The sequence below is a fragment of the Sus scrofa genome, chromosome 8 (genome assembly GCF_000003025.6).
Source record: "Sus scrofa isolate TJ Tabasco breed Duroc chromosome 8, Sscrofa11.1, whole genome shotgun sequence".
NCBI lineage: Eukaryota > Metazoa > Chordata > Mammalia > Artiodactyla > Suidae > Sus > Sus scrofa.
In genome coordinates this window covers 1,436,339-1,458,203 of record NC_010450.4, presented here as the reverse complement: position 1 = coordinate 1,458,203, position 21,865 = coordinate 1,436,339, and the positions used below count along the sequence as shown (strand labels likewise).

Below are 21,865 nucleotides of genomic sequence, written 5' to 3'. Positions count from 1 at the left end.
ACTGCTGGCTTACACCACAGCCACAGCAATGCCAGATCCAAACCACGTCTGTGACCTACACTACAGCTCATGGCAACATGGGATCCTTAACCCACTGAGCGAGGCCAGGGATCGAACCTGCGTCCTTGTGGACACTAGTCAGATTCGTTTCCTTTGAGCCACCTGAGCCACGACGGGAACTCTGAAATGCTTCAATATACTATGACGCTGCAGAGCCTACACACTGAAGACTACAAAACTATTCTAAGAATACTCTTAAAAAAATAACTGGAAAGGCATACCATGTTCATGGAGTGGGAGACACAGTATTACTAAGCTGTCACTTCTCCCCACACTCGTCTACAGCCTCAACACAGTACCAGTGAAAAACTCAGAGGGATTTTCTGTAGAAACTGGCAAGATCTTTCTAAATTTACATGGGAATGCAAAGGACCCAGAATAGCCAAAACACTTTAAAAAGAACAAATTGGAGGAGTTCTTCTAGCTAATTTCTTTTTTCCCCCCAGGGCCGCACCTGTGGCATATGGAAGTTCTCAGGCTAGGGATTAAATCAGATCTGTAGCTGCCAGCCTACACCACAGCCACAGCAACGCGGGATCCGAGCTGCGTCTCAGCTCGTGACAACCCTGGATCCCCAACCCACTGAGTAAGTCCAGGGATTGAACCCATTTCCTCATGGATACTAGTCGGATTCGTTTCTTCTGTACCACCACGAGAACTCCAACTAGCTAATTTCATAACTTACTATAAAAAGTTTCAGGAAGTCGGCAGCACGGCACTGGCAAAAGCCTGAGCAGACAGGCAAAGTGGAGTCCACGGGCAGACCCATACACCAGTACCAGCTGATTTTCCGACCAGAATGCGAAGGTATTTCATGAGGTAATGCAGCCCTTCTCGACAAACAGCTCTGGAACAGCTGGGTATGTAGGCTGAGAGGACGAACCTTATTTCACAGAAGATACGAAACTTCATTCAAAACGGGTCACAGATCAAGTGTATAAACTCAAACAATGAGACAATGAGACACCCAGAAAGAAACACGGGGCAAAAAAATCTTGGGTGGCAGAGATTTCTTCTACAGACCACGAAAAGTCCAAATCATTTAAAACGATAAACTGGACTTGACCAAAATTTAAAATTTCTGATCTTCAAAACCAGCGTCACGCAATGAAAAGGAAAGCCGCGCGCTGAAAGAAAGTACCTGGGACGCACACTCTGAGAAGAGGCCTCTATTCAGGATATAGAAAGATCCATCGATCCAACAGTAAGACAAAACCAACTGACAACAGGCAACAACAACAAAGAAACGGCATCCCACCAGGGTTCAGCGGAATCGAATCTGACGCGCGTCCATGAGGACGTGGGTTTGATCCCCGGCCTCGCCTGGAGGATGGGGATCTGGTGGTGCGGAGCTGTGGTGCAGGTCGCAGAGGTGGCTCGGATCCCACGCTGCTGCGGCTGTGGCGTAGGCCCGTGGCTACAGCTCCAATTAGACCCCTAGCCTGGGAACCTCCATATGCTGTGGGTGTGCCCCTAAAAAGACAAAAAAAAAAAAAAAAAGCAAATGAAAACCATAATGAGATAACACTAAAATGGCTATAATTAAAGCCCATCAGCAGCCAGCCTTGCTGAGAATCAGATACCATGGGGAACTCTCATACTCTACTGGAAAACAGTACCAGCACTTTGAAAAGTTCCTTATAATGTCAAGCATACACTTAATCCCACACCTAGCAATTCCACTCTTAGGTATTTATCAAGGAGAACTGAATTCTTTTTCTTTCTTTCTTTTTTTTTTTTTGTCTTTTGTCTGTGGAGGTTCCCAGGCTAGGGGTCTAATCAGAGCTGCAGCCACCGGCCTACGCCAGAGCCACAGCAATACCAGATCCAAGCTCATCTGTGACCGACACCACAGCTCACAGCAACGCTGGATCCTTAACCCACTGAGCAAGGCCAGGGATCGAACCCGAAACCTCATGGTTCCTAGTCGGACGCGTTCCCACTGCGCCACGACAGGAACTCCGAGAACTGAATTCTGTCCACACAAGTACTTGTACCCGATGTCACTAGCAACTGTACTCACAACAGCCACAACCAGGGACCACCAACGTCCCTCTCTCAGAGAACAGACAGGCAAGTCGTGGTTCATCCGGACAGTGCAATGCTACCCAGAAGAAACGACTGTCATAGGCAGCGGCACGCCTGGACCTCAGAGGCATCATGTTGAGCCAAACATGCCAGAGACGTCCGTGCAGACTATCTTCCTATGGGGCCGACGCGACTTCCGTCCTCTCCACCTGACACTTCAAGGTGGCAGCAACAGTACATCAGCACAACTACTTTCACGAAGTTCATTACAAAGCAGTTTTATACACACGTGTTATGAACCAACGGGGCAAAGAGTCAAGATAAGCACAACTATTAGCAAGCTCTTCGTGGCTGGTTTAAATTGGAACTGGATGCCCTGATTGGTTTTGTGGGCACAGTAACCATTAGAGAACCTGGCTCCTTAGTGTAAAATGCAAGCCTTACATTTTCACGATACACAGGAGAACACGGACACAAATGCTGAAGTCCACAACCGTTACAACAGTCGCCCTTGAAACAGAAAACAGAGCATTAATTGGCTGAGTATCCTTCCTTGCGGTAGGTACCTGAGGCCTACACAGAACTCCTTCAAAGAAAATAATTTTCCAAAGTACCATTTCCACCCCCCACCACAGACTTAAAACTGTTTTTGTTGTATAAACATACACAAACATAAAATGCAACATAACTTATGCTTTTAAAGCCTTTTTATAAGTATAAATAAACCCAAGTTGGTCTACAACTTAAACACAAAATCTCCTGAAAATCATTACAATTCAAATTAACATGATTTTAAAGTCACGGATGATCAGCTGAAGCCAAACTGCTGAATTCAACATAGCCTGGTTCTGAAACGAGGTGCAGACAGGCCCGTCTCAGTCAGGCGTGCACCCCTGCAGGTCTCTGCAAAACGTCTCCACCGCCCCCGCATCTCTGTCCGTCTGAACTTCTCCTGCACAGAGCAGGCCTCGCCTTAGTGGGTCTCGGCCTGGCTCCAACACAGACTGTGAGGACGAAGGCAACCCCTGCTCCTGCCTCAGCAGCCTAGACAAGCACCGCAGCCGGGCCCAAGGTTGCTGGAGTTCGGGGCAAAGCCCTCCAAGGGGCCTGACATGCCCAGCCCCACTGCCAGACACATACGCCACCTGCCTGCCCTGCCACGGGAGCCCCAGAGGGAGAGTCCATCTCCACGGCCTCTAGGCTGTGCAGTCTCCTCCAGTGCAGGGTTACGGCCACTCTGAAGACCTGGGAACACCATTTTCAGATATAAATCAGAGCGGGCTCGTTCCTTCATTCAAAAACCATTCCCAGGTGCCTGCTCTATGCCAGGCCCGTGCAGATGCCCTGAGATGGTGAGATACGAGCCAGGGCGAAGCGGCTGCCACAGAAATCTGGGGGAGGGTTTGGGGGGAGCCTGAGGCGCGTGCCAGCCAGAAAGGGTGGGCAACTCTGCTCTCAGGTGCCCTGGGGGCCAGTCGTCTGCTGGGCCTGTCCACCGCACACCCTGCCTCGCTCTCTCTGGCCACCACCTGGTGCTGCTGGGGGAGGGGAGGTCCTTGCTGATGGGCAGGCTGGGGCCAATGCTCAGTGACGTCTTAGCTTCAACAGGGGTGGCAGGCTGCCCGACACGACACCCTGGACACCCTGCCAGCTCCCTGTCCTCGGTCCCTGGAGAGGCCACCTGAAACCTAACCCACCCACTTGTTCCCTCCCCGTCTCCCTCAAGCCGCACTCCCTCTGCAAAGCAATTTCGGAAGACACTCTGGGGGTTCCCTAGTGGCCCCGTGGTTAAGGATTGAGCATTGTCACTGCTGTGGCCTGGGTCTGATCCATGGGCCAGGAACCTCCCCATGCCGTAGGTATAGCCAAAAAACCCCAAAAGTTCTGGCAGCAATTTTCTCAACTGCGACACTCCCCACCCCCCCTTACTTGGACCCTATACAGCCTTGCCTGCAAATCCTGTCTCAACAGAAGGGTGATTCCTCTAGAGACAGACTCCAGCTCTTCTGCCTCAGTGGGGCCTCATAACAGCCACCGCCGGTCCACCTCACCACTCCTTCCAGCGACCCAAGCTCAAGCTCTGCCCCTCCGATGCCACGCCTGCCGTGGGGCACAGATGAGGCACTCACCCGGGAAACTGTGTTACCCTGAAAATCTAAGTGTCTGAGTTGCCCCTGTCCCAGCAATTCTGCTCCTCAGACAAAGCCTCTGAGTAACTTCGCGGGTCCACTGGACTGGGCTCTGGGGTCCTAGAGGGCTGGTCCGTCAGTATTTCTGCGTGCGCCCGTGACAGGTCTCTGCAAGAACCTGGCACCTGGATGGGCAGACGGCCCTCCCAAGGGTGGGCACTGTCCAGCCCTCCGGGTCTGAGGAGAATAAACGGGCAGAAGGTGCCCCTGCTTCAGCCGACACGTCCGTCTTCTGCCCGCGACACCAGCACCTCTGCTTCTCCGGCCTGCAGACCAGACCCGGCCCACACCGCCGGCCTCGACTCTCAAGCGTTCGGAGGGGCCGAATCAGCCCAGCTGTCCCGGTTCTCTAGCGAGCCCCTCCCTATGATCAACCTCCTCCTTCCCTGCCTGCCTCTGTCTGTCTGTCTGTCTATCATCTATCTGTCTCCCACTGGTTCTGTTCCTCTGGAGAATCCTGACCAAAATATCCCTAACAAAACTCTTACAAACGAGTGCCAGGAGACGAGCATATAAATGCCTGAAAGCATTTCTTTTTATAATTTCAAACAAACAACAGAAAACAACTCTGTATCTTCCGACAGAATTTGTTTAAGTATTAAAAGTTTGTTTTGGTCTCTTTAGGGTTGCTACCCATTACCGCGACACCACAATGGAAGTATTTCTTTTTTTCTTTTTCTTTTTTTTTTGGTGTTTTTTTGTTGTTGTTGTTATTGTTGCTATTTCTTGGGCCGCTCCCGTGGCATATGGAGGTTCCCAGGCTAGGGGTCGAATTGGAGCTGCAGCCACCGGCCTACACCAGAGCCACAGCAACTCGGGATCTGAGCCGCGTCTGCAACCTACACCACAGCTCACGGCAACGCCGGATCCTTAACCCACTGAGCAAGGGCAGGGACCGAACCCGCAACCTCATGGTTCCTAGTCGGATTCGTTAACCACTGCGCCACGACGGGAACTCCGGAAGTATTTCTTAATGGACATTTTGTTTGCAGTACTGGGCTTTAATTTCCCCTGGTTTTAATGAAAAATAATCAGCACACATCACTGTGTCCGTCCGAAGCACAGAGCAGCAGCAGCCAGTCTGATCTACACAGTGTGAAAGGATCCCCCCGGCGGGTCCAGCCGGCGTCCATCCTCTCGGACCCAATGACAGGAGCGGTCCTTTCTCCTCCGCGGGCCTCCTCTCCGTAGGAGTCCGCAGTCTCCCTACGACTCACACGGCAGTGCCAGCCCGTCACCACGCCGCACGCCGCACCCGTTTATCTGACAACCGCAGGTCTGAACCTTTGGGCAGCCTTCCCCCGCCTCCCCCTCTGCCACCCTCTGCCTCCAGTCAACACAAGTCTGAGCTCCTCCTTTCTGAGTTTGGTTTGGGGTTTACGATTCTATATGTGGGGAGTTCTCATTGTGGCTCAGCGGTAACTAGCATGCATGAGGACGCAGGTTCAATCCCCGGCCTCTCAGTGCGTTAAGGATCCAGCATTGCCGTGAGCTGTGGTGTAGGTTGCAGAGGTGGCTCGGATCCTGCATTGCTGTGGCTGGGGTGAAGGCTGGCAGCTACAGCTCTGACTGGACCTCTAGCCTGGGAACCTCCACGTGCTGCGGTTCAGCCCTAAAGAACCAAAAAAAAAAAAAGATTCCATGTGTCAGTGAGACCATACAGTACCTGGCTGTCTCTGGTTTACTTCACTTAGCACCACGCCTTCAAAGTCTGTGCCTGCGCCTGCTGTCCTAATGGTAAAGGCCTCCTCCCCACTTTTTACGGCCAAGTAACACTCGTGTGTGTGTGTGTGTACACACCACATCTTCTTTATCCATGTGTCAATCAGTGAGTGCTTAGGCTATCATAAATAATGCTGTCTGGAGTTCTAGTTTCACGGCCTTTGCATGTGTTCCCAGAACAGAGCGGCTGGTGCACACGGTAGCCCTGTCCTGAGTTTCCTGAGACGCTGCGCGCCGCTCCCCGCCGCGGCCGCACCGAGGGTCCTTTCCTCCACATCCTGCTCGGCCGCCCGCTGGCCTCTGGGAGAGCGGCCATGCTAACAGGCCTGCGGTGGCCACTCGCTGTGGTCTTGATTTGCATTTCCCTAAGGACAGTAAACGCCAGCCTCTTTTCAAGTTCCTGCCGGTCTCTATGTATCTTATTTACTGAAATGTCTATTCAGGTCTTTCGCCCATTTTCCACCTGGGTTACGTGGTTTTGTGCTATTGAGTTGTACGAGTTCTTTATGTATTTACGTACTTCACAGATACATAGTTTGCAAATACTATCTTTCCATTCTGTAGATTTTCTTTTTTATTGTTGATGGTTTCTTTTGCTGTGCAAAGCCTTTTTTCTTTCTAAATTTTATTGGAGTATAGTTTGTTTGCTTTTTTTTTTTTTGTCTTTTTGCCATTTCTTGGGCCCCTCCCGCGGCACATGGAGTTTCCCAGGCTAGGGGTCGAATCAGACCTATAGCCGCTGGCCTACGCCAGAGCCACAGCAACGCAGGATCTGAGCCACGTCTGCAACCTACACCACAGCTCACGGCAACGCCGGGTCCTTAACCTGCTGAGCAAGGCCAGGGACTGAACCCGCAACCTCATGGTTCTTAGTTGGATTCATTAACCACTGAGCCACAATGGGAACTCCTATTGGCGTATAGTTGATTACAATGTATTAGTTTCAGGTGTACAGAAAAGCGAATCACGTTTACATACACATAGAAGCTTTTTAATTTGATGTTGTCCCAGTTGCTCATTTTTAATTAAAATTTTTTTTTTTTCTTTTTAGGGTCACACCTGTGACAAATGGAAGTTCCCAGGCCAGGGGTTGAATCAGAGTTGTGGTAGCAGGCCTACACCATAGCCACAGCCCCATCAGACCTGAGCCACATCTGTGACCTATACTGCAGCTTGCAGCAATGCTAGATCCTTAACCCACTGAGGCAAGGGATCCAACCTGCATCCTCACACACACTGTGTCAGGTTCTTAACCCATGAAGCCACAGTGGGAACTCCATAAATATTTATTTATTTTTCTGTCTTTCTGCCTTTTCTAGGGCCGCTCCTGTGGCAGAGGGAGGTTCCCAGGCTAGGGGTCTAATCAGAACTGTAGCTACCAGCCTACACCACAGCCAGCAATGCCAGATCCGAGCCGCATCTGCGACCTACACCACAGCTCACAGAAACGCTGGATCCTTAACCCACTGAGCGAGGCCAGGGATCGAACCTGCAACCTCATGGTTCCTAGTTGGATTCGTTACCCACTGGACCAGAAGGGAACTCCTATTTTTATTTATTTATTAATTTTTTGGCTGCACTTGCACAGCACGTGGAAGTTCCCAGGCCAGAGACCAAATCCCCATCACAGCTATAACCATAGCAATGACAGTGCCAGATCCTTCACCCACTGAGCCACGAAGGAACTTCTATTTTTGCTTTTTGGTGGTTTTTTGCTTTTGGTTTTTTTAGGGCCATAGAGAAGTTCCCAGGCTAGGGGTCGAAATGGAACTGCAGCTGCAGGCATACACCACAGCCACAGCAAGGCCAGATCCGAGCCAAGTCTGTGACCTACACCACAGCTCATGGCAACACTGGATCCTTAACCCACTGAGTGAGGCCAGGGATCAAACCCGAATCCTCCTGGATACTAACCAGATTAGATACTGCTGAGCCACAATGGGAACTCCGGAAATTCTATTTTTTATTTTGTCACCTGTGTTTTAGATGTCAAATCCAAAAAGGCATTATGGAGGAGGTCCTTTCGTGGCTCAGTGGTTAATGAATCTGACTAGGAACCATGAGGATGTGGGTTCCATCTCTGACCTCACTCCGTGGGTTAAGGATCCCGCGTGGCTGTGGCTGGGGTGCAGGCCAGCAGCTGCAGCTCCGATTCGACCCCTAGCCTGGGAACCTCCATATGCTGCAGGTGTGGCCCTAAAACCCAACAGTAAAAACAGAATAAAGTCAAATTTAAACGGGAGGGACGGCCTCCACGGCTCCCAGCGCTTTTCTCCCCGTCTCGCCTCCCGTGGCTAGCTCCTCCCCCAGCCCCCCAACCCCCTCCAGGTCCAGCCTCCCCTCACTCACAGTCGACCTCTGAAACCTCAGCCCCTTAAAGGGACGTTCTCGGCTTCCTGGCCGCAAAGTCACTCCGCACACACGCGCGCCTGGCTCTGCTCCCACCTCCCGCTAGCCGTCCAGCACGGTCAGATGCGTCTCCACGAGGCCTCCGCTGACTCCTTCCCTGGCGGCTGTCGGGAGGACTGGGGCGAGCAGGTCCTCTGGGGTCTCCTAGGCTGTGAGGCCCTCTCCCCTGCCCTGGGCCACGGCTCAGCGTTCCGACAGCCTGAGACACAGCAAGCGCAGGCCTGCTGACTGCTTACAAAGGGGCAGACACACTCTGCTCCTGAGCAGCGACACACGCCAATGCAGCTGCGGCTCTGACATCAGACCCGGGGGTGGCGGCACAAGGGGGACCCAAACACTCGGTCTTGGGATGTGGCTGCTGTGTTCTGCCTCTGCCCAGGAGTCTCATGTCCTCCCAGGAAAGGGGAACAAGCCATCTTCTCACCTTCAGGTAGGGTTTAAAAAAAAAAAAAAAAAAAAAATCACATCCCAGGCCCAACTGTTCTTCAAACAAGTACCTCCACTTAGCTCTGGCTCCTCACGCAGCTCCGCCTCTAACTGCCTCCTCACAACTCCACGTCACGCTCTCCTCTCTTTCTTGGGTGTCACGCTAGGGACAAGCGGGACAAGGTTGAGAAGCTAAGTAAAAGCCATCTGCCTTCTTGGTTTTTTTTGCTTTTTAGGGCCTCACCTGCATCACATGGCAGTTCCCAGGCCAGGGCTTGAATCAGAGCTGTAGCCTCCAGCCTACGCCACAGCCACGCAGGATCCGAGCCACCTCTGTGACCTACACCACAGCTCACGGCAATGCTGGATCCTTAACCCACTGAGCAAGGCCAGGGATCGAACCCGCATCCTCATGGATACAAGTCTGGTTCGTTTCCACTAGTTCCTGTCCCACCAGAACAGGAACTCCTGCTGTTTTTTAACTGACGTGCAGCTGACTTACAATGTAGTGTTAGTTTCAGATTAGTTTTGGCAACGTCATTCACACGTCTATGTAAATTACATACATTTATGTCGGACATTCTTTTCCATTACAGGTTATCACAAGGGACTGAGTACAGCCCCCAGGCTGCACTGTGTGTCATAAAACCGTCTGTTCAAGGACTGCTGCATGGCTGCCCCGAAACACAAAGAACATCTGAGACAAAGCGCCTGGAACCTGAAACTGCAAATCTTCAGACAGGGTCCAGCAGTGCCGATAACAACTTAGAAAGAGAAGTCAATCACAGGCACATGGGTGGCGTCAGACATGGAAAAAGTAAAAGACACCATTTTAAGTAGTATAAATAAAAGCCAAGTAGCTCTGGGTAGTTGTTTTTTTTTTTTTTTTTTTTTTTTAAGGTGCAATGGTATAACACAGGAAAATATAAACACTTACAAATGGAGAAAGATTCTAAACTTAGGGGATTAGAAGACTCAGTATTAGGGAGATGTTAATTCTCCTGCTGACTTAGAGTCTGTGCAAGCCTGGTCAATTCTCAGTTTTGGGGTGGAGAGCAGGGGGATAGGAACTGATGAGAGTCAATTAAACAAAAATTTAAAGAACCAAGAATGGCCAAGACATTTTGATGAGTACACGCTAAGAGGGCTTCCTCTCTGAATATGTCTGTTCCAAAGCTACGCTGACTCCAAAATACAGAGCAAAGCAGACTAGTAGCCACTGTGTTCACCACCACACACTTAGTTTACAAAAAGGTCAGTGAAGGGAGTTCTCATTGTGGCTCAGTGGATTATGAACCCAACTAGTATCCATGAGGATGCGGGTTTGATCCCTGGCCTTGCTCAGAGGGTTAAGGATCCAGTGTTGCTGTGAGCTGTGGTGTAGGTCACAGACATGGCTCGATCTGGCGTTGTTGTGGCCATGGTACAGGCTGGCAACTGTAGCTCCAATTCAACCCCCGCCTGGGAACTTCCATTTACCGTAGATATGGCCCTAAAAAGCAAAAAAAAAAAAAAAAAAAAAAAAAAGTCCTCTGATGCTATAAAATCCTGAACGGTGTTAAATCTCTACCCGCAAGCATGTCTTCTGAGGAGTCGGCGTGCTGAACAGCAAGCAGGTGCAAGGCGCTTCTGTAGGGTCCTAAGAAAGGCACTGTGCACTGGGGGCAGAATGAGCTACTTGGTCCATAAAACATCAATTTTACTTGAAAAGATGCTTGACAGACAAATCTATGCTTATTCAGACTTGGAAACTATCCGACATTTTCTCAAAAATAAATGAAATAAGTTTGTCCGTTCAAGGGAAATAGCTGACACTATTTGTGGCCACTGTAAACTCTCAGCTTTCAAGCAAAAACTAGAAGTTTGGAAAACTCAGAGCCATCGGTATGGGCTCGAAAGCTTATCCACATTCAGAGAGCTTTCGGGGGAGATGGGCGGTGACGGTAACGAATGAGACTTAGAAAACCATTAAAGGCGTCACTGTCCTGAAGCTCTCCCTCGCATGGTAAACCGCTGTTTCACAAGTGACGGCCGTGTGGTGCTGCAAAATCAGGCGCGTAAGAGAGCCACTCAGCGCAAGACAGACAACGGGCTTCAGCTTCATGGTGCTGGAAAAATGCACTGATATCATTTCAGATTCTACATTGCGCTATTAAAGTAACTATTAACTGTCATGATTTGGTGTGGTATCAAAGAAGAATATTCACAGTTATCTGAAAAGGCATTAAAATATTTTCTTCATGCAGCTTCAAGCAAGATAGTCTATCAAGAGTTACCGCTGTGGCTCAGTGGTAGTGAACCCAACTAGTATCCATGAGGATGTGGGTTGTATCCCGGCCTCGCCCAGTGGGTTAAGGATCCGGTATTGCTGTGAGCTGTGGTGTCGGCTGCAGACGTGGCTTGGATCTGGTATTGCTGTGGCTGTGGTGCAGGCTGGAGGCTGCAGCTCAGATTCAACCCTTAGCCTGGGAACCTCCATATGCCACAGGTGCGGCCCTAAAGTCAGAAAAAAAAGAATCCATCACAATGCACAAACACGGAAGTAGACAGGAGAACCCAGATGTTAAGAAGATTTGCAAACCAGTGCTACAGCACTCACTAAGTAATTTTTGTTTCGGAAAGCCGTCAGTTTTCATTTGAAAATATGCTACTGCCCTCCACCCTCTGACTCAAGTCCTTTTCCTACCTGTATACACAACAGAGAGCAGGACGTGTGCCCCCAGAGTATCACTCGTGACACCGGGAAACAACTGAGGCGCAGCGCGTGCTCACAGGCAAAGGGACCACATCTACGGTCTTAAACACAACCCTCAGCAAAGTCAGACACGAAATAACGTGCACTGCGGGTACCTGCACAAAATTCAAAACGCGAGGAGAGCAACCACAACAGTGCTCAGGGGCAGAGCAGGACGGACTGCGAGCTCTGGAGAGAGGCTCTGGAGAGAGGCTGCGAGAGGCGTGGGGGCGGGCGGGCCTGGGCTAAGGGGATGCTCGACTTGTGCCCTGCACGGTGGCAGAAATAAACCCCACAGATGAGCAATGGGAGTAAGTGCAAGGGTCAGTTTCACCGTTAAGAAGCAGCTTCTCAAATGCAAATCAAAACCACAATGAGCTGTCACCTCTGACCTGTCAGAACGGCCCTCATCAAAAAGACCACAAACAACAAATGCTGGGGCGGGTGTGGAGGAAAGAGACACCTGTGCCCTGCACGTGGGACTGGAAACTGGTGCAGACACTATGGAAAGCAGTGTGGAGGGTCCTCAAAAAACTAAAACTAGAACTACCACTGGGAGTTCCCGTCGTGGCGCAGTGGTTAACAAATCCGACTAGGAACCAGGAGGTTGCGGGTTCAATCCCTGGCCTTGCTCAGTGGGTTAAGGGTCCACTGTGGCCATGATCTGTGGCGTAGGTCGCAGAGGTGGCTTGGATCCGGCGTTGCTGTGGCTCTGGCGTAGGCTGGTGACTACAGCTCCGATTCGACCCCTAGCCTGGGAACCTCCATATGCCACAGGAGCGGCCCAAGAAATGGCAAAAAGACCAAAAAGAAAAAAAAAAAAGAAAAAAGAACTACCAGATAAACAATGAGATCCTGCTGCATAGCACAGGGAACTATATATATTCTAATCACTTGTGATGAAACATCACACAGGATAATGTGAGTAAAACAATGCGTGTGTGTGTGACTGGGTCCCTTTGCTGTACAGCAGAAATTGACAGAACATTGTAAATCAACTATAATAATAATAAAAACCTTAAAAAGTTAAAAATAGAACTGCCATATGATCAGCAATCAACTCCTGGGTAGGCATCCAAAGAAAATGCAAACACTAACTTGAAGAGACACATGCACCCCCATCTTCCCAGCAGCACCATTAACAAGAGCCAAGATACGGAATCAACTGAAGTGGCCACTGGCAGGTGACGGAATAAACAAGACGCAGAGCGCACACATGCACACGCACGCACACGCGCACACACGCAGAACACTACCCAGTGACGAAAAGAAAGGCATTTTACCACCTGCAACAACATGGCCGGGCCTGGAAAGGATTATGCTTAGGGAAACAAATCAGACAGAAAGACAAATACTGTATGTTATCACTCACATGCGGAATCTAAAAAATATAACAGGAGTTCCCTGGTGGCCACGTGGGTTATGGATCGGGCTCTGTCACTGCTGTGGCTCAGGTTCGATCCCTGGCCACAGAACTTCTGCACGCCATGGGCGTGGCCAAAAAACAAATAAATAAAACTAGTGAATATAACAAAAGAGAAACAGACTCACAGACACAGAGAACAAACTAGCAATTATCAGTGACGAGAAGGACGGGAGGAGGGGCCAGACGGGGCAGTGGCTTAAAAGACACAAACTACTCTGTGTAAAACACAGGAGCAACATGGAGACACTGCATGTACACAGGGAGTACAGCCGGTATTTCATAAGCACACACGGACCCCAATCTTCAAAACTCAAAGTCACCACGTTGCCCACACACACCTCGACTCAGAGGAAATCAGCTTCACCTCAAGGAAAAAACGACAATAAAATAAGAAGTCGCCTCTCAAGCTGATGCTGACTGCAAAGACCACTGACAAGACACAGCACCCATGCGCGACACGACAGCATCGGAGGCTGTGAGATGCGAGCAGGGGGTGGGAGGAAGAGCTCCTGCTCAGACGCACAGCAACCAGAAAGCCCCGAGAAAGAGCTACCGCAGGGGCTCCAGCACAGAGTGAGCACCAGCACAGAGACCCAGTCGTTTTAACTCGTAGTCACCCAGCACGGCTGTAAGACACACAAAGCAAAGACGGAAATATCCATAAGGATAAAAGGACACACACACGCACAGCAGGAGAGCTGATCGATTAAGCCGCAAAAATTAATCACGCGAAAGGATTTAAGACACAACAAGGGGTGAACCTGACGGGCGCGCACAGAGTCTTCTACCGAAATGCCGAGGAAACACCTTCAAGCACGCGGGGAACACCTAGAAAAGCCTGCGCACGCATTAGTATAGGGGACTGATAAAGAACCACCGTAACACAAGCCATGATCTCCAACTAAAACAGCCTTAAAAGACAACACAATTAAAGATAACCCAAGAGACATATGTTCTACACCACTCACGGCTGAAAACAGAACTAATCAAAACTGCGTAACACTGAAAATGGAGCCAAGACAACTAACTTTCAAAATCTAGAGCAGTAGTTAGAGGCTTCCAGCACACATCGGCACAGAATAGTGAAAACTGATGGATGAGAACTCAACAAATAAGGGCAGGAGAGTAATAACCAGAGAGAAAGAAGAAAAAAATCAGACTGGCTGCATGGTGAAGCGCTGGCGGCCCCCAGGCCACCTGGCATCCGTAGCTCGGATCGGGGCTGTCTCCCACGCTTCCCCAGGCTGCCACCAGGACTCCAGGTGAGACAGCACAGCAATGCAGCCCCCCAAGGCCATTGGCGCCAAGCTCAGGCTCCCAGGCATGCGCTGGCAGCCCTCAGAAGAGGCCTAGAAAATGGGAAGCCCCCCACCCTGACAGGCACCGCCCCTCGCCAAGGCACGGGCCTCCTCTCCCAAGAAGCAGAAAGTGGGAGAATCGCACGTCTCAGCTTACTGACAGAGGTCTGCCTGCCATCACCACCTCTCAATACACAGAGCAGAGCCCCAGTGCAGGAAGAAACCAGCACCTGCCGGGAACGGGGCCGCGGGGAAGAGAGGGTGGTGGCGAGGCCAGCTCGAGGGAGGCTGACTCGGCACGTTCTCGCGTGCCCCTAAAACTGCGCTCGACTGTCCCGCGGCCTGAAGTCACCAGGTACCCCCCGCACAACAGCAGTGATAATGAAACAGACAACATCAAAGGACAGCAGCTTTAAAGAGTCTTCTTCGGAAAGACAAAACTGACAGACTTCATGCAAGACTGGTGGGAAAAAAAGAAAGCCGCAGCCCAACTGTGAGGACGGAAGAGCTGTGTCTACAGGGATGGGAGGACGTGAAAAGAGACCAGTCCCAAGAAGACCACTTACCACGACGGACCGGAAGAGAATCGGCAAACACCTTCTCCACTAGGGAAACCGGCTGGCACGTTCAAGATCCGCCCAGAAGCATGCGCGGCTGTGAAGGGCGAGCTGGGGGGCGGCGGCGCCCCGCCCCGCGCGTGGGGAGGAGAGATGGGGAGAGGGAGCCGGAGCCACGCCTGGGAGGGCGGAGAGGGACGGGCACCTGCGAGGCGCCCCGTGAAGCAGGGCGGAGGGCTGAGGGCTGTCTGGGGACAGTGAGGAAGCCGGAGCCACCCGCTGGACCCTGGCGGGTGCTCCTGCTCCCCGCTCACCTTCTGCCAGGAGGGGGCAGCACCGAACCAGGGCCCAGGCCAGGGAGCCAGAGGCTCTGCAAGAGAGAGGCCGCAGAGGGAGGTCAGAGGGACCGGAGTGGGGCGGGAGGGATGGAGGTCCAAGAACTGGCGACGGGAAACACTCAGGCCAGTGGCGCAGACAGACAGAGTTCCGCTGAGGGTTGGAAACAGACTTCCCAGGTGTCGGGGCACAACGAGGGCCCCGGAGCAGAGCTGGGAGGCAGGGCTTCAGGAGTCACCCTACCATGACTTCTGATGACCGAAAGCTTATCCACTGGAGAGCAATTCAGCGCCAGGTCCGCTTACGGTGACACACAGCCCTGACCCTGACGGTGCAAACCAGCGGGACAACCTACACACTTGCAACTGCACCCAGCAGAGAGCTCAAAGGACCAGACGGCCTGGACAAGGGCTAGGAGCCTGCCCGGCAGGCACGCGTGCGTGGGCTCACCCTGGCGGAGGAAGGCAGGCGGCCCTAAGAGCAGGTCAGAGAAAACAGCTCAACTTCAACGGGTTCGGAAAGGCTGAGAGCGGCCAGAGGGATGTGCCTGGCCCAGCGCTTCTCTCGGAGCAAGCAGAAGCCTCCGGTGCTTGGTGTGGGCACCTGGCGTCCAGGCCTGGTCCACTGAGGGGAGGGTCCAAGCCCTCCGCCCTGGAGGAAAGGCCTAGGACCCACAGGGACACAAGCACCGACCACCCCCAAGGCCCCTCCTGATACAGGCAGAGGCTGGCTGCCATGCAGCAGAGGCAGGACCACCAGGCAAGAGCCACCAAACCCTGGCACGGGGCTGCCCAAGAGACAGAGAAAGCGTCAGGGCAGGAGGCTCTGCCACCACCACTGAGGGGGCAGAGCATGGAGACTGCTCCCCTGGCCTACACTAACCCCAGGGAGCAGCAGCCACCAGAGGGATGAGTCCGTGGGACAAAGAACAAAGCCAGGCCAGGAGTTCCCTGGTGGCTCAGTGAGTTAAGGATCTGGTATCACTGCAGAAGCCTGGGTTTGATCTCTGGCCCAGGAACTTCCACATGCCATGAGTGTGGCCAAAAAGAAAAAGCACAAAGCCCGGCCAGTCCCAGCGAGCAGCAGACTGACCGACCTGCAGGTGCAGAGAGGTGCTGTGCTGAGTGGACGCACCCACCGTGGCCCCTCGGTCTCCATCCGCGCTGTCAAACCGGGGAGCAACAGCATCAAGACTTCCAGAGAAGAGGAGGGCAGGAACACAGCTCATCTACGAGGCCCTGAAAGACCTCAGTGAGCCTTCCTGAGCAAAAGTGAGTAAACCACTCCAGCAACCTGTGAGAAGGGCGTCCACGCAGAGACCTGTACACAGAGGCCACACAGCTGATCACAGCACCGTCCACGTCCAGAAACAACAGAAACGTCCCCAGGTGGCGAGGGGACAACCCACTGTGGTTAACGTCTACAAGTTATTCAGCAATAAAAAGGAACAAACAACGGCTACATGGCTCTCAAAGCACTGCGCCAAGTCAAGGAAGTCGACGCGACACTCCAGAAAAAGCAAATCCCCCTCGGTGGGACAGGAACCCCCTCGGTGGTCCCGAGGGGCCAGGAGGAGGGCAAGGGCCGCTCACTGCGGTGAACAAAGGGACTCTGGGGGTTCCATCTGAGCTGTTCTTCAGTAGTGGTGGCTACACAACTGAATACACTCGTCAAAAACGCACACACTTTAAACAGGGGACTCCACTAGATGTAAATTACAGCCGTGTGTTTAGAAAGGCTGGAGATTTTTAAGCAGCGTGAACAAAGAGCCAACTGTTGGACACAACGGAAGACTTAAATCTACATACACACCGAGGACAGCGGGACAGCTCTGTGGCCCTGGGGTCCCATTTTCTGATGAGCCAGGAAGCCTCACTGGTCCTCTGTTATCCGGGACAGACCGGGCGTCAGGAATCGAGCTGCCTTCATGGCAGGACTGATTAGGGGAAATCGAGGCATTTTCAGCTGCCTCTAAAACCAGGAGAAACAACAGCAACCCCCCCTCCCCCCCCAAGGCACGGTCAGGCCAAAACACAAGAGCAGGACCGGAGGTGACAAGAGGAGACAGCAAAGCTTCGGAAGCAAAGAGGACGTGTGCGCCAGGGGGGAGACTTGGGTGCTGACGGGGAGTGGATGGGGCACAACCAGCATCGGGAACACTCGACGGCCTCCCGCTTACAAAAGGGAAAAAGCACCAAGTACTTTAAGTGGACACAGGACGGAAACAAAGGCAAAACAGCAAAATGATACAGGTACAAAGATCTGAGGGTGAACAAACTGAACACTGACTGTGCCATCTTTATTTTTATTTTTTCCATTACAGCTGGTTTACAGTGTCCTGTCAATTTTCTACTGTACAGCAAGGTGACCCCGTCATACACACACCTTCTTTTTCTCACATTATCCTCCATCACGTTCCATCATAAGTGACTGTGCCAGCTTTTTAATTCTTAATGAAGGGACACCAGATCTATTCGATTCTTTGTTCATTCATTCACTTATTCATTAATTCAAATAGTTTGGGTACCTAAAATTTACAAGGTTAGGCACCACTCTTGGTAAGAAAATACACAAAGATAGCTGTCCTCTTGGAATGCACATTCCAGCGAAGGAAAAAGACGAACGAGATGAATAAATAAAATACACAGTATATCAGGAAGCAGCATTAAGGAAGAAAACAGCAGACAAGGGGGGCGTGTGGGAAGAGGCAGAAATCAACTCCTATCTCGATAAACAACGAGGTTCCGAGACAACCACTAAAGCACGACTACAGAAGGTGGCACGTGAGCTGGGGGGCTGCCGCTGAGGAACCCTAAAGCAGAGACCACTGACTTGGTGGTGGGCAGCAAGGGAACAGGTGGGACCCTGAAGGGCAGGGAGAGTTGTGCCAAGAAGAGCAACGTTTAGGGGCACTAAGCTCAGGGCACAGAACGTGGTGGGGACGGTGCTGTCGGGGCCACAGGCAAAGAGGTATCAGGAGAGAAGACAGCAGCTCAGAAAAACCACCAGCTGCTTGAAAGTGGAATTAAAGGAACAGAAGAGCCTGAGAAGGTGGGGCCTTAAATGCTGCAAAAGCCAAGTCCTCCCAGACCTCAAAACACAGGTTCAAGAGCCGTTTCAGAACTAGGCCCACGAAGAGCGAAGACAAGGTCTGGCAGGAGATCCTGACAGTCTCAAGCAGCTCTCCTCGTTCAGTTAAGGCATAAAAATCAAGAGAAAAGGGGGTGGGGAATTCCCTCTGCAGCCCAGTGGGTTTAGGACCTGGCCTTGTCTCTGTGGCAGCAGAAGCATGCGTTCGATCCCTGACTCGGTGCAGTGGGTTCAAAGATCCAGTGTTGCCACAACTCCAGTGTGGGTCACAAATCAGCTTGGATCTCCCCCGGCCACTTTCACGTGCTGCAGGTGCAGCCACAAAAATTAAAAAAAAAAAGGGGGGGAAAAGGAAAAAAGGGGTGGGGGTGGGGGTGGGGAGATGGGGCCCAACTTGAGAATTGCATCTGGGAAAGAATTTCCAGTAAGTTACCAGAACACACAATTGTTCAGAACTAAACACACAAAACGTCTCCTCGATGTTCAGCAAACAGCATAACCAAAGAAATCCTGACACCAGGAGTTCCCACTGTGGCGCAAAGGGATTGGCAGCGTCTCTGCAGCGTCTGGAGAGGTTCCATGCCAGGCTGGCACCGTGGGTCAAAAGGATCCAGTGCTGCTGCTGCTGCTGCAGCATAGGTTGCAACTGCGGCTCAGGTCTGATTCCTGGCCAGGGACCTCCAGTGCCTCAGGGAGGCCAAAAGAGAACATCAAAAACAAAAGAAAGACATTCTGAGACAAGACTAAAAAAGCCAAAACCCGCCCTTTGGGCCCCTAAGCTTGCTGGCTCAGTGTCCTGACCAAGGAGGCAGGTCCCTTCCTACCCACCACGGGTGCGGCCAGGACGACTGGGCAAAGGCCCAGAGGGTGGAGCCGGGGACCAGGGGGTGGCACCAGAGGCCGCTCCTCCCAGAAGGCAGACCCAGGCAACCATCCCAGGGCCCAGCTGGCGCGCAGCGGCTCTCCTGCACGCCCGGGCACTCACCGCTGGCGGGTCGAGGCCGCCGTGCCGCTCCTCCTTCTCCACGGCCCGCCGGCAGTCCGGGCACACCCACAGCGGCAGGCGCAGCACGCTGTTGCCCTTGGGCGCCACGGACAGGGCCGGCCTGCTCGCCGTCTTTACTCCGCCGTCTAAGAACGAGGCGTCTTTACGCTCGCTTCTGCACAGGAGACAGTAATCCCCAGCAGGGTAGGGTGGTGCTCTATGATTCATGCCAAAATTAAAAGGAGTCTGGAACAGAGAAAAAAATTCAAGACATGATCCGCAAAGCCAAGACCACTAAAAACATTACATACAGTCCTGGGGTGGTAACACACGCACGCTTACAGAGGGAAACATCAAACAGGGCATCTGCTGAATACAACTGCACCTAGTGCTCTAGAAACCTGTAATACATACTTCAAAGAAAAGCGTCATACCATAAAAAACTTTTTTTTCCTTTTCAGGGCCGAATCCAAGGCATGCGGAGGTTCCCAGGGACTAGGGGTGGAATCGGAGCCGTAGCCGCCGGCCTACACCAGAGCCACAGCAACTCGGGATCCAAGCCGCGTCTGCGACCAACACCGGATCCTTAACCCACTGAGCGAGGCCAGGGATCGAACCTGCAACCTCATAGAAACCACTGAGCCTAAAAGACATTTAATAGGAGTCAGAAATCTGTCCAGTGACCCCTTCACCTAGACTCCTATGTTTTCCCCACGTGCTGAAAATCGTAGGTCCCGATTCTCAGACTGAGAAGGCACCGGGACAGTTTTGTTTTTGTTTTTTTAAACTATGAACGAAGTTCAAAGCAGTTTTCTGGAGATGGCTGCACACAGGGCTCAGGTCTGAGGCAGCGATTCTGGCGTAAGTACCTCTGCAGGTCCAAACCGCCTGCAGTGGGCTGTCCACGTCTGAGTCAAGATAACCTCCAGGAGCCCGACAGCAGCCGCACATCCAAGACACAGCCACCCTTCCAGCCCCAGCAACAATTACGCTGAAGTAACGGCAGCGGCAATTTCCACGTCCGCCTTTTGAAGTGTGTCCTAAACTGCAGGGTGAGGCTGGGGCGGAAGCCTCAGAGGCAGGAGGAAGAGGCAAGAGCACCAGCCTAGATCCTCTCTAAAGGGTCATCAACCACCTACCAGGAAAGTAAAATTAGCCTGAAAAACACACAAACAGGCTCCCAGGCTTCCAGGCCCAAAGTCACAAGTGAGCGAGCAGGGCCTAGATTTTACTCCACATCAGCACGAGCCTAAGAAGGGCTTCCTGCACCTTAGAGGAACCGTCCTGGAGATCCTGAGGAAAGGCACACCTGGGCAGCAGGTGAGCAGGGAAGCCGGGCACAGCCTTCCCAGGGCAGCGGAACCCGCCAAGGTGCCAGGCAGAGCACCACGGGATGCTGTCAGGACCCCCAGACCCCTCTCGCCATCTGGAGTGTGCCTACGGGTACACGTCAGGTGGGAGGCCAAGCAGACCCACGCCAAGGTGGTTTCCGGCTAGAAGGTCGCCCAGAGGCCTCTCCAGCCCTGCCTGGCCAGCAACCTGGCTCCCCCTCAGGCCACGGCTCTCCCAGTCTTGCTGCACCCTTGTTCACAGAGGCCCGGGCTGTGCCTGTCACCTGGACTACACACTGCATTTACATGACTGGTGCCACAGCCGACAGATGCTCTCGTGGGCCCCAGGCTCGGTCTCCAAGGCCCGGGATGACCACATATTAGGTTCTTAAACAAGCGGGCTGAAGGAATAAATGCACAAATGAGTGATGAAAAGAACGACTGACAGCACCACTTAGATGCAAAGGACTTGCAAGCATGTTCTTACCTGCGCCCCTAAACCAACAACCAAAACTGCCTACACCTGTCACACCTGCAGGTCCCGGATTAACCAACCCCCGTCAGCAGCCACTGACGTCTGGGGCAAAGGCAGAGGACGGTCCTCCACAGGAGGAGCTGTCTCCCTCGGTCCCAACCGGCCCAAAGGCCCATCACTGACAGATGAGCCACCGCCTCCGATCCCTCTGGGCCACCTGCTTCCCCAGAGCAGGCCGTGATGGGCTCCAGCGTCACAAGGGTCTCCAAGCGGCCGTCACACCCTCGCGAGCCAGAACGGACGTGAGAGCGCCCACGCGGCCGTCACGCGTCTGTCTGTCCGTCCCGTGTTTATGGGGAGCCCACCACGGGCCAAGGCACTGGACGCCCCGCGGTGAGTAAAGCAGCCACCCCCGTCCTCCGGGGAAACGCCCTCGCCAGACCCAAGGACGAGGTAAGCGTGCAGCGCAGGGGCAAAGCAGAGCAAGGCGCAGGGGCTGGGCTGGGATCCATGCCCTGCAGCCCGAGGCCCTCAGCGGCCTCCCGGAGGAGAGGGGTGAAGTCGGGGGCTGGCGGAGCCCCTCTGCTACCGGCACGGGGGCCCGAGTAGGAGACCAAGGACCAGGGAGCAGGGAGCCAGGCCGAGCAGGGCAACGGCAGGAGGAGAGATGCGAGAGGAGAAAGGAAGGGGACCAGGAGACGGGGGCGAAGCCACCTGTGGCTCAGGAGGGAGGAGCCGCGAGAACAGCCAGGTGCCAGGCGCCAGGCGTGGGGACAGGAGAGGAGCCAAGGACTGGTCG

The 21,865-nt window shown here is 52.8% G+C and overlaps 1 protein-coding gene across 1 annotated transcript in view; it reads right to left on the bottom strand.

Annotated features, from left to right (window-relative positions):
* Positions 1 to 21,865, bottom strand: part of FAM193A (family with sequence similarity 193 member A) — a 135,494-nt gene that overhangs the window by 65,732 nt on the left and 47,897 nt on the right. Inside the window, 1 exon segment of the mRNA XM_021100934.1 lies at positions 19,261 to 19,506. Within this exon segment, the coding sequence (XP_020956593.1) occupies positions 19,261 to 19,488 (228 nt within the window). The 5' untranslated portion in view covers positions 19,489 to 19,506.